This window comes from Eupeodes corollae, chromosome 1, assembly GCF_945859685.1.
Source record: "Eupeodes corollae chromosome 1, idEupCoro1.1, whole genome shotgun sequence".
Taxonomy (NCBI): Eukaryota; Metazoa; Arthropoda; class Insecta; order Diptera; family Syrphidae; genus Eupeodes; species Eupeodes corollae.
Window position 1 is genome coordinate 132636732 of NC_079147.1, and position 19147 is coordinate 132655878.

The 19147-nt window shown below is 30.3% G+C and overlaps 2 protein-coding genes across 4 annotated transcripts; one reads left to right on the top strand and one right to left on the bottom strand.

The window, feature by feature from the left end:
* The first annotated feature begins 4576 nt into the window (after nt 1-4576).
* LOC129942308 (probable 39S ribosomal protein L45, mitochondrial) lies at nt 4577-5847 on the top strand. The gene is made up of 2 exons (XM_056051177.1): nt 4577-4734; nt 4803-5847. The coding sequence occupies exons 1-2, from the start codon at nt 4690-4692 to the stop codon at nt 5781-5783; spliced, it is 1026 nt and encodes a 341-aa protein (XP_055907152.1). The 5' UTR covers nt 4577-4689; the 3' UTR covers nt 5784-5847.
* Nucleotides 5848-8262: 2415 nt separating this feature from the next.
* Nucleotides 8263-17469, bottom strand: LOC129939204 (protein krasavietz). Of its 3 annotated transcripts, none has more exons than XM_056047130.1 (11): nt 17328-17469; nt 14704-14775; nt 14011-14187; nt 13847-13947; nt 12348-12486; nt 11950-12115; nt 11196-11331; nt 9424-9531; nt 9132-9351; nt 8937-9059; nt 8263-8800 (listed from the first exon to the last, which is right to left on the bottom strand). In XM_056047130.1, the coding sequence occupies exons 2-11, from the start codon at nt 14762-14764 to the stop codon at nt 8727-8729; spliced, it is 1305 nt and encodes a 434-aa protein (XP_055903105.1). In that variant the 5' UTR covers nt 14765-14775; nt 17328-17469; the 3' UTR covers nt 8263-8726. The 3 variants fall into 3 exon arrangements, with proteins under 3 accessions (XP_055903105.1, XP_055903102.1, XP_055903104.1); XM_056047127.1 differs by having other exon boundaries at nt 8263-8806; XM_056047129.1 differs by lacking the exon at nt 17328-17469 and adding an exon at nt 16570-16812 and having other exon boundaries at nt 8263-8806.
* Nucleotides 17470-19147: the final 1678 nt, after the last annotated feature.

Consider the following 19147-nt stretch of genomic DNA (forward strand, 5'->3'; position numbering starts at 1 on the left):
CTTAATACAATTATTCAAGATCCAGTATAGATTTAACAAACATTTTGTTCTTAACAACTTAATGAACAACTTCATTAAGCTTAGGAAAATATGAAACTATGTAGTTTTCAAAATCCTGAACATTTTTGTTGTTGTTTCCTGCACAAACATTGTCTGTAATTTAAAAATTGGATGATGCTGTTTGGAAAGAACATCATTCAATATACATTCGGTGGGCAACCGTAGAAATTATTTGAAAATACAAAAAATTGGGTATTTTTTGATAACAAATTTGAGGATGACTTTCTGCAAATTTTGTTTGTGTCACTTTTGACAGGTTAAATTGGGTGTTAACATAGTTGACAAAAATTGGTTAAAATGTTTGGTGAAAAAATCTGCCAACATAGGAAGATATTCCAATTGTGTGATAGATAGATAGATGTTTTTTATTACTTAAAATTGTTAAATCAATAGTTTCGGTTACAATTGAATAACATTTAAATTTGGAAATAAAAGTGTTTTGGCGGTGGCAATGCCGTCTGCCAGATTGACTATGTGTTTTCAAATTGTGTACAAAGAAAATGTTTACTATTTAACAAAATATAAATGAACAATTGCAAAAATTATATAAATATGCAAATAGGGCTTTCAGTTTAGCTAAAACAAAAATAAATTACTTAATAGATAATACATAATTTTTTGGACATATGGATTAACAGCTTTTAGTTTGGCAAAAACAAAAATAAAAATAAAATTGAGTAAAACTTGGTTTCAAGATTACAAAAAAAGAGCTTTTAGTTTGGCTTAAACAAAAATACGGAATTTTGAACCCATTAATTTAAGCATTATGTACAGACTTTTAGTTTAGTTAAAACAAAATTTTAGTTATTTAAAATAATAATAAAATAAATAATATACAACAATAATATACTAGTAATTATAAAAACATGATATATAATTGTAGTGTTTTTAATTTAAGTATTAAGAAAATTCTGTTATAATCATTTCTCTGTAACAGATTGATTTTTCAAGATAAATGGTTAGGTTTTCCAATTTTCACCGTTTAAAATTGTTAACGTTTGCTTTTGCTCCATAGTTAGAGTTGGTTTCCCGAAGTAGAGGACTCTAAGTTCTTTATAGACTGTGCAAATTGATAAAAAATGAAAAGTATCCTCATTTGAATTCAAATTACAAAGGGTGCAATGTGTAGTGGGTGAACCCTTATAGGGTGAGCCGTTTAAATTAAGTTGCTCAATTCTTGGTTAACAGATTAAAGAAATTTCCCTTGTACTGTATTCATCACTAAAATAGTTATTTAAAATATTATGATTTAAATGGGGTAAATGACTCTGTTGATTGAAGATGACATTTTTTGTAAATTTTCATTACGCTGGTAGATGTCGACAGCCTGTAATAACCCGTAGAGTTGTTCTTTTAGCAAGATTATCTTAGTATATTGGAAATTTAGCTCAATTCCACACTTCGTTGCCCATTCTCTCCATTCTCCTGTCCACTCCACTTTGTTATCGATGATGTACTTTGCTATTGACAATTGAATTCTATTTGGTGTATATGCCAGCACTTTCAAGATGTAGTCAAAGTGGATTTTTAGAGTATGAATAAAAAGAGCAGGAAGGCCGGTTTCAAGTGTAAGAACATAGTTTGGAATATTGGATGGTAAGAAGAAAAGCCGTTTGAGAAAGTAACGTTGAAGTTTTTCTACTTCTTCGTGTGACTGATATCCCCATGTTTGACATCCGTAGCACATAACGGAACACATTACAGCATAAAATACCTTGTACTTGGCTGAGGTTGGTACATCTTTGCTGCTCATAACATCTTTCCATGACGCGTTAATCATACTTTTTGATGCAATCGGTTTTTTTTTTCGAGATGTGGGGTTAGCTTCATATTAGATTTTAAAAGTATTCCAAGGTATTTGTATTCTGTCACTATTTCAATGGCTTCACCATTAAAGAACCACTTTTCATTCGATTTAAGTTTTGATTGTATTACAATCGTGTGTACTTAACGTTACTACAATACAAACGTCATTTGATAGCCGATGTTATGACCTGATGTTGATGATACAGATGAACTGGAACTGAATTAATTATAATGTGTCTTCTGTTTTGAGATTTAAAATAGATATGCTTTATCTAAATCCCACTTTAATCTTGAAAAATGTTTCCTTAAATCTCTTATGACAAAAAAAAGTTCTTATTAATTTAAATCTTTAATGTAAATAATTAAGAAGCAATTTAAAAATATTAAATTTAAGTCAAAGTAGTATTTTAAAGTTATAAATTAATATGAGAGTGAAAGTGGAGTAACATGCAAAGACACTACATAGTTACATGTATCTCCATTGGCTGGTATTACACGACGCACGTTATGTTTCGCATGAATGAATCAAAAAATGTGTTTAAAAACATATTTAGTGTCAAACAGATATTAAAATCTCCATGGTAAAGTATGGGTTTAAGATGCAGAATTTTATGTAGACTACCCTAAGAAATATTTTAAGGGTGCTATTTTATAGACTATAAGTAGAGGGAGGATTACAACTGCAAATCAACAGTCTTAAAGAATATTGCGAAACTTGAGGCTTACGGATCAATACTAGAAAAACCAGAAGAAGAATCATGAAACAGCGTATTGAAATTGTGAGTGAGTTTAAACATCTAGGTGTATTGCTGACCTATAACCTAAACTGGAGCAATCATGCGAAAGAGAAAACCAGGGCGGCCAAACTGACCCTAAACCTGATGTGGAACAATTTTTTAGCAACCAACTTATCAACCTCTCATCAAAGTACAGAGTCTTCAATGCAACAATAAATATTTGCTTATGTTACGGTGTCCAAGCTCAAATAGAGGAATTTGAAACTTTACAAAGATACTTTTCTAAAAGACTTTTTAAACTGCCTAACGCTTCATCTAAGTACGCCTTACATGTCGAATCGGGAATAGCACCGATATATATTCAGAATCTGAAACGGCACTCCGAATATTTAGCTAAGGTTATGAAAAGAGAAATCGGGTTCAATAAGAAGATCTTGATAAGACTGCTCCGTACAAATGCTTCTCCCTTCAGAGAATGGAACGCACTTGCTGCAGGAGTTGATATAGTACCCTCCTTAAGGGAAAAGTGCAAAGTGCATCCTCATCGCCAAGCACAAACATATAAAAGCGCTCAAACCCTCAATTGTTACAACTTCAAACTATTTTTGTAAAGAAATGACTTCGGAAGATATCGGCACCATTTTTAACGCTAGAGTCGAGATCCTTAATCTCAACTTTCTTCCCCACAGATCGGACCTCTCATAAATTTGCACTCTCTGCAAGAGAAGAGACGTGAAGGATATAAATCATTTCATAGCAGTTTTCAAATATTACAAGAAATACGACGGCTATATTTCCAAGTGAGTTTTTTTTGTCTACGGACCAACTTATTGACATTCTTAAAAGCCTGAGTAGTTGGACGAATCTGTTTAAATTTTGCAAACATGCTTAAGCTTAGAAGTAGCTTTTGAGCGGTAATGTATCCAGCTATGGCGATTGAGAATTTAATATTTTTTGTGTTTCAAATCATGGCAAAATTGAATTTGTTTTAATCTACTAAAATTGTTTTTAAAAACGGAAAAGTAAAAAAAATACAGTTTTTATTTTCTTATACTAAAAACAAAACAAAACAAAAAATATTTTTAACTGAAATGTCTATCAGGCAGACGGCAACAATGCCATGTCCATATATTCTTAGCTTTAAATTAATGTAATTTTATTATCGAAATAAGGAATTTAATCTAATCTAATTTAATCTAATCTGCTTTAACTTTTTGACAATACAGTGTTGCTACAAGCCTCCACAAATTTGAAATGAAATATATTAAAAAACCTTACAAAAGCTACAACATATTAATAAATTCGGAAAATAATTTTCGACGACAGGAATAAGTTGGGTAGAATTTGGTACACCGGGTTTTTCCATAGTCCCAATAACAAATTGTTACTTAGAAGGTATTTTTAATTCCTAATATAGTAAAAACGCTTTTTAATTTGGAAAATTATCTCGCTGATGCAAGAAAAATGTTGCAATTAGCAGATGAACCTCACACTTAGAATTAAGTTTGACTGCAATTCTTGAAAAAAAAGGTGTAATAAAACGTACAATATGTAAGATAGTAACACAATTTAAACAAAAAGCAGATGTGTAAAGCTTTTGTTACATTTGCAACATTGTGGCAGCACATATGCAGACAAAGATGCTATAATAAAGATGAACATGTTTGTCAATAGGAATTTCCTATAATGAAGAAGTGAATATCTTCTGCGTTTTGGTATTTTCTAGATATATCGCAAGCAATAATTTTATATGTAGCATCTCTTTTTGGCAGAAATCAAATACAGATACTTGTAAATCAACCATATGAATTATTTCTCCTTACATAACAACACAATAAAATTTGTATATAGAATTACTCCATTATGAATGTTCGACTACACTGTAATCTGCTTTATTGAACGATTCCATTTTCGCTACAGTTTGAGAAAATCTATTACAATATCATCTAGTCTAGCTTTACAACTGTCATTCTGTCAAAGTAACCATAACCACATCAATTTTTTTTAGCCGTAGCTTAATTTTTTTCACAAAAATTTTAACAATCTTCTATAAATTAAGTTTCGAATATTAATATTGCAAAACATAATGGAAGTCATAGGCCCAGCTAGAAACTGTATCAAATTATTACAGGTTGCCAACTTACAATTCAATAATTAATTCACATTTTTCTTCATATGAGTACGAATTCTCTTTTCTAGGTTCTTCAGCCAGGTTTCCTGTCGCCTGGTATACAGGGTCTTCTCAACGCCCAACAAGTACGACATCGTCAAACTAAACATTGGAATCCAAAATTCAAAAACTTGCGAAAACAAAAATTCGTAAAAATTGATATCCCTGATTTCCAGGAAAAATTCGAAGAACTTTCAAAAGAGGAAGTTCGTAGTCGAATGAAAGAAAGAGGAGTCCTTCCACCAAGACCATGGATGGAAAGACCATTTCATATCAGTTGCACAGGTGGAATGTTTGAGCCGTACGTGCCACCAGAGGGTGATGGCAAAAAGTCTATTATATCGTCTACAGGAGCAAAACAAAAATTCGAGTTTTTGGAAAAGAAGGGCAAAAGTATGATGGCAGTGCGAAAAATTAAAAGCTTTGAAGAAGACTTCGATAAAGACGACTTCGCATATCATGCTCAAGACATATACATTAATGCCCATCAGTTGATGGCAGCTAAAAAAAAGCACGAACTACGACAGAACGTCACAGAGCGGTGCTATCCCGAAATGATTCACAACACGAAAGACAAAACTATTCACTGGAAATTCCTCAAATCACTTGAACCACCCAGAGTTGTACATGCCCGATGCACAGACATCATCACAAAAGAAAATATTTTCGCTCAAGTGACTGTTCGTTTTCACACCCAACAACAGTTGGCCATTTACGATAGATTTGGTCGTCTCATGCATGGTAGTCCTATAATTGCTAAGGACGTTCTCGAGTATGTCGTTATGGAAAAGCACATTTCAAATGAGTATGGAGTATGGCGAATGCATGATAAGATCATTCCTGATTGGTTCCCTGCTAGGCAGCCGGCGCCCATTACTTTCAGGGTAATTGAAGAACCTGAAGAGGAGACAAAATTAATTGAAGAACCTGCTAAACCTGATGAGAAGAAACTGGAGGAAATTCAGGCCGGTTCATCTGAACCATCCAAAGAAAAGCTTATTACTGCCTAAGTTCAAAAGTTTTATTTTGTGTGTTTTTATTATTTAGACAAATATAAATATATACACATTTGAATAGTTTTAATTATCATTTGAATGAAGCTGTAAACTATTTTTATATATGTATCTCGCTTTAACGATACAAGACAGCATTGGGATTTTGAAGCCTTAAATCCCACGCGGTTTTTTATTCCCATTGTACAAAGCTGTTTAGGTCGGAATTTAATGAGCTTATCATATTTTGCTGTTGTAGTTCCACATCCGAAAAAGAGGGGTGTTAGTCTGAAAACAAATTTAAAAATCTAAGACTACTATTGCTAGCGAAACAATGTATTAGATTAGAAGTTGGACGCAAGAGATAATAAAAAATGTTGGAGATATAACAGAGCAAAGAGGTACACCAGCATTTATTTTTTGGTTTTCAGGCTTAAACCCATAGAATACCACTTCTTTTGGACGATGAACGATGTTTTGAAAGATTAAGGACTCTTAGGCCCGTTTGCTGATACGTAACTTAAGCGTTTATGTTCACCATAAACGCTTTAGTGACACTTATTGCTTTGCACCAAACTCAAACTTAAACATAAAAGTCATTAAGTCAAACATAATTTATGTGTAAGAGGAAATGTCGCATAAATTATTTAAGTAAGACATAAATGATTGAATCAATCGTTATAGCAATTATAAGACGTTCTTGTAAGTTAATTTAAATAGTGATTTAAAAAAAATCAATATCAATAAAACAAAATAAAATGGACTTCGAAATCCTGGATGTATTTGATGATGTGAATGATCAAATAAGGAATTATGACTTTGACGGAATTGTTTTTTGAAGGGAGTTAGGATCAAGAAAATACGCAGAGCATTACGTGATTCTTTCAACCCAATGGATTTGGACGAACACATGTAATACGATACTTTTCTTTAATATTTGCATTGGTTGATGAAACTTTATTGCAGATTCATTCAAAACAAATTTACCAATTGAGCGTGGAAAACGTTGCCTTCTATTCTGCTTTTAAATACATAGATACCACATGAAGAAACAAAGTCATTTTTTTATAAGAGCAACTACATTTTCGCACAAAGAATTTTTCCTTTAGTGGCCAAAAAAACAACAAATACTTCACACGTGAAACGTCAACCAAAATAAATAAAGCTCATTCGCAATGAACTTTTAATAAGTATTCATAATCGGTATAAAATTACCAGTTGATACTCATAATACCAACTTATCAAATACTCATAATAACGAGGCAATTTAATTCGGTCAAAAATGATCCTCATTTAAAAGTAAAAAAAAATAAAATTCGAATGCCCCTCTCCGAAAAACATGTTAGCACGAGTTGATATGCTCTTGAGAAATAGTAATAAGGCGATTCAATAATGCTTAAATATTTGGATGCATTAGCAGGAAAAACCGTTGCTATCTAAGAACATCGAAGCTCCATTGAATTTCGAAAAAAACACCTAAGGAAATATGTATACTTTTGGAAAATAGTTCTATGGACCGAAGAAACGAAGATTGACCGCATTGGACCTGACGCCCTAGAGGTCAAGCCTACAAACCAAAGTATACTTTGAAGACGGTCAAACACAGAGGAGGCAGCCTGATAGTTTGGAGCGTTTTCTTGGTTTGTTGTGGGTCCGTTGGTAAGAATTTTTGAACATATTTAGAAACAATATGGAACTACATATTTACAATTCAGTCAATCAATACCAATTAACTGGATTTTCATGTATGATAATGACCCAAAACTTGCAGCAAAAATCGTGAGAAGTGGCTTACCAATGAATCCATCAACGTTTAGACTTGGCCGGTGCAAATTCCGGATCTTAACCATACACAGAATTTATGGAAAGATGTCAGGGTTAAGATCTGGCAGCAAAAATTAAAAAAACATTCAGAGGAACTTTTGATTGAAATTCAAGAAGCGTGGAATTACATTCCCCAGGTAGTTGCAAAAGTGGTAAGTTTACATCGAAGATGTGGGCCAACTTTAAAAATGACTTTTTCAACAGTTATTTGAATGTTTGTTGTTTCTACGCCCAAGAATTTGAATTGAATTTCCTAAATAACTACAAAGAAAATTATTTCAATTGTATGCTTAAATAAGTTTGAATATTCGCCTTTTTGTTCACTGTGCATACGAATATTAAATTATTTTATTTATAATTAAAAACCTTCATTATTTTTTGAAAATAAATAGTGTGCTATTTCTCTGTCCACAGCTGCACATAAATATATAATTGGATGAAAGTAATTTTGAATTTAACAATATTCTAATACAAAATGCAATAAAAGAATTTGACGCAGTGAGTACAAAAGTGATGTAAACAAATTTAAGTTTATGAAATTATTTGTGTGGTCTTTCTTCAAGAGTTAAGAGAATTTTGTAAGTTTAATTTAATATTATTATTTTTCTTTTTTCTCAACATAGAAATTAAAAATATACATCATTTAAGCACCCACCGCAGCGTCATTAAGTAATTGTGTTTTTTTAATTTTTTTATTTAGAATTTTTTACGATATTAAAACTCTGGTCTTTTTCAAATATGTGTGTTTGTTTTGCTTAGATTCTTTTCCTTGTTGGTTTGTTGTTGCTTTAAGATTTTATGTTCAACAAGTATGATTTTAAAAAATGTTGGTGTTTCTGAATGCGAATATAGAGAGCAGTCAAAAATATTGAGAATTGTTGTTGTTGCATTGTATAATTTATTTGGCATTCAAATATATATGTATTCCTTCCGTTGGTATAAAATTCATTTCAGATCAGCTTTCATCGTTTGAAAAAGAGATATTAATGTTTTACTTGTTGTATATATTGTTGACGAAACAAGTTTTTAAATATTTCGCCAGGTTTCCATGTTTGTAGTTGTTTTTTTTTTTTATTTTTGCCGTATTTAAGTTCTTTTGTTTTTGTAAATAAATAATCATTTGTGTACCCTAGAAAGTTATTTGTTCGCGTTTTCTTCAGCATGTTCGTCTTGTCCATCTTCGGCATTTTCTGCTTGTTCATCTTCGGATTCTGTTTCTAAAACAAAACAAACAAATTACACCAATCAAGAATTGTTTCAAGAGTTTAGTTTAAAATTAAATTATTATTATATATTTCATGTATGCCTTCGATTGTAACATATATAAAAATTTAAATTAATACACACCTTCTTCTGCATCTTGAAGCCATTCAACAAGTTTCTTCATTTGCTCCAAGAAATGCATTTTACCTTTAGAAGAATGTGCTTCTTTGTACCACTTCAAAATTATTTCTTCAGATAGCACTTCAGCTATATCATACAAATAAAAGGAAATAATTAATCAAAACATTGTTTAACACAAATAAATTATGTAGAATTTACTTTTGTAGAACAGTAAAATTATTTTCTGGAAAGCCTTCATAAAGTTCATATTTTCATAACAGAATTCTTGGACTTTTAGGATCAATGCCAACTCAGAACGATTATTTGAAGCAAATGCTTTTAATAATGGGCAGTAGCCTTTTAAGTGTCTAACTGCCTGATCAGTAACTAGTTCTTCTTTTTTGTTCCATTCACCGAGTGACATAACTGTCGACCATATCTAATGACAAAGCATGATTTTGTTTTGTTAATTTAATGTTTGTAGAATTATTTTTAAGAGACAAGTACTTACAATGTAAATAATTTCATGGTCGGGAATGTTTGATTTGAGTGCAAACTCTTTAATGTCAGCAGCAATTTCTGTGTGTGGTTTATCATCATTAATGTCATCAAGAAGGGACTGAAATTGAACAAAAATTTGATTAATATTAATAAATATTAAAACGCCAAAATTAAGGGCATTATTGAGATAAACGAATTAGAAATTATGGGTAGTTTTTTAACACCTACAATACTTAAATGCGTAAACAAAATCTAAAAGGTTTTACCCAGCCATAATCTTTTCGCACATTTTTAAGATCTAACAACAATTTAAAATCGATTTTTAAAAATTCTAGAGTGGCCTAACCCCTTAAGAGATTTCATGTATTTAAGTAATGAGAATTACTTATCCATATATAAAAATACATGCAAACATACTTTAAAATTTAAATTATAATGTATGAGCTTTCATTGACCGCCAAGAACTTGGTGTTTAGTAATCTCACGGTAAGCAAAAAGCTCATTTAACCTTTTATCTTGCATCTTGTACAACATAAATAGCATACCGTTTCCGGGCCAGATCTGTTCTCAAAGATGCCTCTCATAATAACATTAATTTGATTCACTAATTAATTAATATAATCTTATGTGGGTGTTAAATATTTCTATATAAACAACATAATAATTAATAATTGTCCACATTTAAATAAAGGCATAAGCAAAGTTGTTTTTTAAAATTAAAAACCCGATCACTTCATACCTAAAATTATATATAATATGGGATTGTGCACAAACTCAAGTCATCTGGTATAAAATAATACTCTATCCAGGATGCCGTTCGTCATCTTTTTTTCTTGGAGTATTTGAGAGACAAATCCGAATAATTTGAAGAAATATCCCACTTTTACCTCCTTTTATGTAAATAAAAATATATACTTATTTGAATAGTTTCACAAATAAAATGAATTCTATAATAATGAAAATCTAATTGAAAAATAAAATGTAGAATTTAAGGCGGTTCAAGTTGTATTAAAGGGAAAAATGATAAAACAAATAAATCAAAAAGTCTGAGTTTAGCAAGCTAAATTCTAATACATTGAAATAACAGGTCTAATCTTCAGAAACTGAATTCTTAATATAAACAAACAGCGAGTGATAGTTTTAAGATTAGTTGTGCACAAACACAAGTCATCTGGTATAAAATGATAATTTATCCAGGATGCCGTTTGTCATCATTTTATCTTGGAGTATATGAGAGACAAATCATTGTATTTATAGAAATATCCCACTTTAAGCTCCTTTCTAGGAATAAACTAACCAATGGGAAAATAATAGTTTTGAATTTCTCGATCAGAATTTCCTTATAGAATAAGCTCAGAGCTAAAAGTCGTACACATTCATTTAAAGATTATATAGAATAGTATGTTTGATTCTTCATTGGCCACAGAAATCATTTTTTTTTAATTTCCAAGGCAAGCAAAAAAATCTATTTTTTTCTTGCATCTTTTAACACAATATTAAGCGTTCGTAAAGCTTAATTCGTTCTCAAAGGTGCTGTGGTATATCAAATTTTAAATTTACACAAATAAAGCCTTCCGGAATTCATCCCCAGCGGAGAGTTATGTGGAATAAATTGTTTGATTTTTCATTGGCCACAGAAACCAGTTTTTATTTTGATTTCCAAGGCAAGCAAAAAAATCTATATTTTTCTTGCATCTTTTAACACAATATTAAGCATTCGTTTAGTTTAATTCGTTCTCAAAGGTGCATTTGTACACATACACAACTTTAAAAAAAAATTACCTGTTGTAGTTCCCGTTTGGCTTCTTGACTAGCCTGAGCTTTGTGTAGTTTAATAACTTCAGAAAGTTCCTTTTCGAGAAAAACTTTATTTAAATATTCTTCAGTACGTTTGTTTGGTGGGAAAAATTCCATTAACCTAGAATAAATAATAAAAAAGAAAGTTAAATTTTGTTTATTACAAAAGTTAAAAAAAAAAAACTGTTCAACAAGTTCGATTTATGTTTTCCATTTGTAAGTACTTAATAAAACACAATTGAAATCATTTCACTTGCGAATTTTATTAAAATGCTAATAGTTTATCTGGGAGTGTTAATTAAAGAAGTCAATAAAGAAGAATTGACTTCATCCTGAAACACTCCTGCTGTTGTTACAAATAATAAAATCTTATAATTCGATTCGATTCGATTGTAACTATTTCAGCCTCGGTTGACATATTGTCTTCTTAATTTGTAAATAAGAAACATGTGAATATTTAGGATAACTTAGAATTGAAATCCTTTCGGTAGCATAATTTTTAATGAGTATTTTTGTAAGAATTCAATGAAACTCAAATAAAATAATTTTATTTGCAATCTTCATAAAAATGTCTTTTCTTTTTTCTGGGAGCGTTAATTAAAGAAGTCAACTGGTTAATACATTTATTTCTTCCTGAAACTCTCCTTAATCTCGATAAATGAACTCGAACACAGTGAAAAGTATTTGTTTACAGAATGAAACATTTGTACGTTAAAAAAAAACAAACTAAGCTACTTACTTGCTTTCTAGTCCACCTTTTTTAAGAGCTTGAACAAGATATGTCATTCCCTTCTCTTGTTTAAATGTTAGAAACAGTTCTACAAGAAAATCCAGCGCGATGCCATCTTTAATCAGATGCTCGTTATTTAATACCAACAAAACAGTTGGAGGTATTGCGCCGTTAACTATAAATATTCAAATAAAAATAATTAGGTTATTTTACGTACATAAGCGATATCACAATTTTGTTAAAAATGTGCATGGATTTGTATCTCTTAGAAAATATAGTTTCCAAGTGTCAGTACACCACACTATTTTTGATTTTCCCAACTTTTGTATACTGTATACACAAAATAATTGTTTTAAACATTTAACAAATATATAAAGAAGGGGTAAGAAATACATGTTTGTACTTACTCATCCAAAGTGCCGTCATACGAGCCAATTTGACACGCTCGCTAGGAGTAAAGCCTTTAATAAAGACCAACACTTTCTTCATTTCCACCTCGAACATCTTTTCCAAGTACTTATATCTACGCATGAGCTTGATGAATACCTGCAATGCAATACAATATTATTAGAAAAAGTTGTTTTTAGTTTATTTTCTTTAAAACTATATAAGATAGTGTAGTTTAATAACATAAATCGTACTTAAATAACTACATTTATGATAATTTTGAGTGATTATAATGTAGCAATCATAGAAATCTTCAAATTCAAATATTTAAATATGAAGACAAGTAATTAGCAGTTAATATAGCATAACTCCGACACCTGCTATCTTAAGTAATATAGAAAATATTTTAGATAACTGGCTCTAATTGTATGCTTTGAAAAGTTTTTTCTGTATATTAATTTAGAAGAATTTTTGTAGAGCAGAAATGTTACACAATATGTTTGACGTTAGGCAAAAAGGACTTAACAGAGACACATAGACTTAATGAACTTAAGACGTTAATATCAAAACAAATACGAATTTTGTTATCTTATTGTCTAAAGACTAAATTAATACGACATTTAGCAGATTATCTAGACTATTACACGAATGAGACAATCAAACCGCTGTCACACCAAATCAAAAACTTAAAATCCAATTTTTGACTTAAGACCTTCTTACCTAACGTCAAGTAATTTGTTTTGTCTTTTGCAGTGCAAAACTAAATAAGTATGAAAATGTGTAAGTTGATTCAAGTAAAATTGATGTTGAGTTTAGATTTTATTCCCTAACTAACTAAAGTTTTAAATGTCACAATTTAGAAATCTCCACATTGAATTTTATTTTGATCGAATATGGAGACAAGTAAATTGTCAATTTATTATTGCATCACTTCGACACCTATTATCGTAGTATCATAAATTATTTATTATGAAACCGATAACTGGTTCTAATAGTTTGCATTTTAATAGATACATGATTCTTTCACACCAACATAAAAATAACATAAGAAAATGTAATACACAAATCCGGAAAGCGATTTTTCTTAAATATAAATGTGTTTGATAATGGCAGCTCAATGTTCGTGGTAGTAGGACTATCCTATTAGAGAACATGAGTTCAATCGTGTTAAAGCTGAAACTATTATTTATTTATTTTTTCAGAATTATCTTAATCCGCCAAGCCATAATTTGGAAATTAAAGAAAATAAATTAATAAAATGTTTTAGTCTCCTATAATTTCATTACTATACTGACTATGTCCGCATTAGAAAATATTTGAATGAATGATACATTTTATTAAAAGGACACGTGTGATATCTTTTATCATAATAATATGGTTGGCACATACAGTATGAGCCACCATGAGTAAAAATTCAATATTTGAATAAAGAACAAATAAATACATGCCTTTGCAAAAATTTTCTAAGAATACAATACCAACAAAAATAGGAAAATAAATATATAAAAAATTAACATGCCTGCTCATGGTTTCGCATGGCTTCCATATCTTCGGACGCCTCGAAAATACAATAATTTGTACGAGGTTTCTCGCCATCCTGAGAAATTGATCCACCAGGAACTAAAATTAAAAATTATTGTTAAAAACAAAAAAAAATATTGACAATATATTATAATTTCTTACCCAGTAAACCACCAGCAATTAAAATATCAAAAAGTACTTCGCCGTAACGACGATAGTCAAGTTTGTTACCAGCAAGATCTAAATACTTAGAAATTTGTTCCAGGTCGCCTTCAGTTTTATCGAGACCAGCAATGACCGCGTCACGGAACCCCGTGGGATCGAATTTCTCTTTTTCATCTAATGAAACAAAAATACAAATTAAAATAATTAAGGGCTTTACATAAACTAATATTAAAAATACAACTGTTTGTACTTGCTTTTAAAATAAACTTTGTCAAAAAATTATTTTTACAAATTAAAAGGGATATTAATAATTTTATTAAAATATATATTAGAAATTAACCACAATGTACATTTAATAAAAAGCCAAGTATGATTATGTAAAAACAAAAAACAACGGATACTGATGACGATATTGGTAAACTCTCCTGAGGATAGACTTAATGGCTTATTTTCATTTCCAAATAATTTTCTTTTTGATGATTAATTAAGGAATATTTGTTTGTTTCTATTTATTTAATGAATGAAATATTATCAATAAAAAAAACAAATGTTTAATTTAAGTTAAAATACATTGTTCAATCATAATTTTAAAAAATGAAATCAATTTCTTGGCAAAATGTATTATTTTCAAAAGAAATTACAATGTCTGTTTCTTATTTCGATCATATTTATTTATATTGTTATATTTACCTCTTTTTCTGGTCTTGATGCGCTGACCTGATAGTACTGGTCGTTCTATTTTTTGACTCATACAACAAATTGCTAAAAGAAAAAAGAAACACGTATTATATTGTTTGTTATAAAAACTTATTGCAAAGGAAGTTTTCTGAAAATAAGACATTGTTTTTTCTTTTATTGCTGTTCTCAGCAATTGACTTCTTGTTCTAGACATAGAATGAAAAAAACAATTTCCTTAATGCCAAAAGTTAATTTTATATATCTTTGACGTTTGTTGTCTAATTGTCCAAAGACTTAATTAATTTGATATTTAGTAATTGTTTTAGACCCAAGTCCTTGGTATTAATTGAATTGCTATTATACCAAATCAAAAATCTAAAATTCAACTTTTGACTTAAACCCGTTTTACCTAACGCCAAATTGAATTAATTCCCACCAATCTCAACGCTGAGTGTAAGACCTTATTGCTTGGTTTTCTGTATGATTAGGGGAGAAGAGCGCATATAGTACAGTACTACATAATACGCTTCCATAGAACTTTTTAAAATGCATTAGTTTTGGTAAACACAAGACTTTGTTCTTCATCCGTGCTCTCTTTCAATTGTTTTTCTTGCTGTTAACACAGCAAGACTAAAAATCAATATAATAAAAAAAAAACATCAGAAGCAAATATGGATATGTACATTTATAAATCTTTTTCTTTTGTTGAATAAATTTATAAATATAAATGAGCCAATTTGTTGTACCCATGCGGATTCTTCTAAAAACTAAAAAAAAATTGCATTTCAGTGAAAAATTTTAACAAATACCAAATATCATGAAAATTAAATTAAACTTTCACTAAAATTAAAAGATACGATAGAATGGGATACTAGAATAAAACTGATTGTTTATTTAAAGTTTGAAAGCAACATTACTACATTTCTGAACCCAAAATTAATTGGTGAAAGTTGTTTTTGATATTTTCTTTTTTTTTAACATTGATAGAACTAATAAAAGTTATAAAATTCAATAAATTTTGCGTTTCTAAATTCGGTAATGTTGTTTAATAATGTAACGCTTTTCAGTGGGAGCAGCAGGATTTCACTTTTTTGAAGTCAATGATTAATGTTAAAGCAATTTGAAAATTATTGAGAGTAAAATATTTACCCCTAGTGGTTTGGCAGTAAAAACAAAGTCAAATTTTGTATCGATATCGTTCATAATTAAACCAAGTGTATTTTTATGAACTACGATGAAACCTCGCGAGAACAGTCTTAAAATTTAAATTATACTCCAAATACCTCTGATATTGAAATTCTAGTGAAAGATGAGTAAGCTTGGAGATAACATAACTTGAATTATTCACAGAAAAAGAAATTTTAAGTTTGTGTACTGTTATGTGGTTATTCATCCTATTACCAATTACTTCTTTCTAGGTACACCACGAACAAAGAAAAAACATGCGTTCGTTATGAGAAATTGTACATCCTGTTTTATCTTCTACATTTGCTTTCCGTAATCGGTAACAAGTTTCAAAATGAAATTATGATAATATAACTATTTCCGAGAAAAATGTTAAAATTAGAAAATCAATTTGCAAGGTAAGTATTTTTTATACAGTATTTGTTTTACACAATTTCAAGACACTCGACCTTCATTTTTGTTGCCACGTTTCCCATTTACAATTTTTATTTTGGAAATACCAAAATGGACGATTTTTTCCCACTAAGAACAAAGTAACCTCAATTAAATTATCTGTGCATGTGGCTCTTCCATTGCAGAGGTATGTATTTTCTTTATTCTAGCCTCTGTCCACAGTTTGCATGAAAAAATTCAATATATTCGAAAGCACCTCCTCCGAAATTAATACAAATGAATCACCAGCACTTCACTTACTTTTATATTTCTTTGTAAGAAGTTTTTTTTAACGAATTTCTCCTTGGCGGACAATTTTTATTTGTACGAAGGTGTTAGTTCCGTTGTGCTCTTATATAGGTAGTTATCTAATACTTCTGCTTAATTAAGTTACTATCAAAATGTACAGCTTATTAATTGAAAAAATGTAAAACAAAAATGACGATTATTAAATTAAACGAAAAATGTGCTTTTTTTAAGCACGAGAAAAAGAAGCTAAGAACTTGGAACTCCACACACAAGTGAACGAACAAATGACATGAGATGTGACTGTGTAGCTTTATGAATATGAAGAAGCAAGCCAGTGATAGGGAAACTCTGCCCATGCCATTAACAGTTCTAACGAGTGAAAGGGATGGCATCAGTTTTCTTTTTTTTTACATATTCCGATTTGGACAAAATGTCGGCCATTAAAAGAAAGTTATAATTTTTTCTTTCACTACCATCAACCCAAAAGAAATTCCTATTTATATAAATTCTTAAAAATAATAATTTGTTTTAACAGAAAAGACGAGAAAACATTTATCAGTAAAGAAATGTGAAGTTTAATTTTCTTTTCTACACACAAAATTAAGTCGTCACAAAGAGTCGAAGACCACGAGATGGCAGCCATTTTCAATTTGTCCCAAAAGAACTGGTGTCTCATCTTATAAATTTACATTATTTTAGATTTTTAATATTTTATATGACCAATCTAAGTACATTAATAATTTCTTATAATAAATTTTATAGATACTTACAATTAAAACAAAAAAATAGTAGCTTGACCCCAAATTTAGTAAAAAAAACTTCTAGCACAACAAGCACACCACGTATGTAGAAGTGAAGTAGAACGGGAAATGAATGTACTGTATAAAAAAAAATTCAAATTTGAGAATGAGAAGATTTTCGTAGTTTGATCATATAAGATATCGAGTCTCGAAACATTGGTGAAACTGGGAAAACGAACAATCCCAAAAATAGGGTATGTATATGTATAACATGATTATTGAGTTTACACTGGTCATTGGAATGTTAAGAAAGATTTTAACAAAACTATGCCATTGACAAGCATGGTTTAATTAACATTTGACGGGTAGGGACAATTCGATTCCACTCCACATTCGTCAAACATGTTGCAATAACATAAAAAATAATTCTTAGACCCGAATTTATAAAAATCGCTTATTCCACTTTTATTACCCGAGTTTACTCAACCAGGAAGAGTTAGGCTGTGGGTTAAAATGTTCCATAAATACAACAATTAATTAAGGGGTTTAAAATGCGATTTGTTTTTAGACTTTGTTTTAATTTTTGCATAATATCTTCTGTTCCGGCAAAAGTTTAGCACATCTAATAACTGTCCATAATTAAGACATATTTCCTTTATATAAAAGTGAAAGCAGAAGTGTAATTTAATGATATTAAAAGCATTACAGAATTATAAGAAAATTTAATTGAGAAAGCAAAGCAAAGCAAACAAAACAGAGTAGAGGGTAAACATACTTCTACCTTACCCATGCAAAATCTACTCGATCACACTAGCGAAAAAATACTAATCAATCAAATAAACGTTCTGGAATTTTTTCAATCAGATACAGAAAACGAATTAAAGTTCGGGTCATAGCCAATATCATCAGAAATATTTGGAAAGCCATAAGAGCGATGATAAGTTTATTTTTATGAAGTGTCTGGTCCCACTGCAACTTTTATGTAACCAAAAAGTTCCATGGAAAAACCCCTGTCCTTCATATCCACGCTATTGCCGTCCATTAAAAATTGACTTTCAAAAAGAGAGTGATGAGCTTATGAGGATCGAACAGGATATCACAGATACACAAATCCAAAATCTTCATGGGTCAAATATAACCATCGATAAGTTTGTTGTGAAACATGAAACGATACTTTCAATGATTGATGGAAAGCTTTGCAACAGTTTATTCGATACTAAATCTTCCATTAGATGTTATTTATGCAATGCTGCATGTAAAGAATTCCACAACGTAGATAAAATGGTTCAATTGCTTGTACCAGAACAATATTTATCATTTGGTCTTCCTGTTTTACATGCATGGATTCGACTTTTTGAATGCCTTCTACATGTTGCATATAAACTTCGAGTCCAGGTGTGGAGAGCAAGCAAAACAACAGAAGTTGCCGTCAATGAAAACAAAAAGCGAATTCAAAGATAATTTAAAGAAAAACTTGGCTTAATTGTGGATCACCCTAAGCCGGGATACGGAAATACCAACACAGGTAATGTTGCGAGAAGATTGTTTGAAAAAAAGTAATTTATCTGCCACCATCACTGGAATTCATGAACTTTTAATTCAAAAATTTTACATAATTTTGCAATGCCTTTCAAGTGGTTTCAAGGCAAACTACGAAAAGTTCAAAAGCTATTGTGAAGATACCGACCAATATTTTGTTACACTGTATAGCCTAGTACATACTTCCTCGTGAAGTGAACGTTCGCCAGTGGAGAAAGTGAACTTTTGACATTGCTCACTGGTACACACTTGTGAGTACACGTTGTGAACATGAACAAACCAAATGTCAAAGCTTCACCAACAGTTCCCGT

Excerpts from the sequence above, each read along its gene's own strand:
- LOC129942308 (XM_056051177.1), top strand. The coding sequence starts at position 4,690 with ATGGAAGTCATAGGCCCAGCTAGAAACTGTATCAAATTATTACAG. Across the intron at positions 4,735-4,802 it reads ACTGTATCAAATTATTACAG|GTTCTTCAGCCAGGTTTCCT; the intron begins GTTGCCAACTTA and ends TCTCTTTTCTAG.
- LOC129939204 (XM_056047127.1), bottom strand. The coding sequence starts at position 14,764 with ATGAGTCAAAAAATAGAACGACCAGTACTATCAGGTCAGCGCATCAAG. Across the intron at positions 9,060-9,131 it reads AATTTTACTGTTCTACAAAA|CTGAAGTGCTATCTGAAGAA; the intron begins GTAAATTCTACA and ends TGTATGATATAG. Across the intron at positions 8,807-8,936 it reads GCTTCAAGATGCAGAAGAAG|AAACAGAATCCGAAGATGAA; the intron begins GTGTGTATTAAT and ends GTTTTGTTTTAG.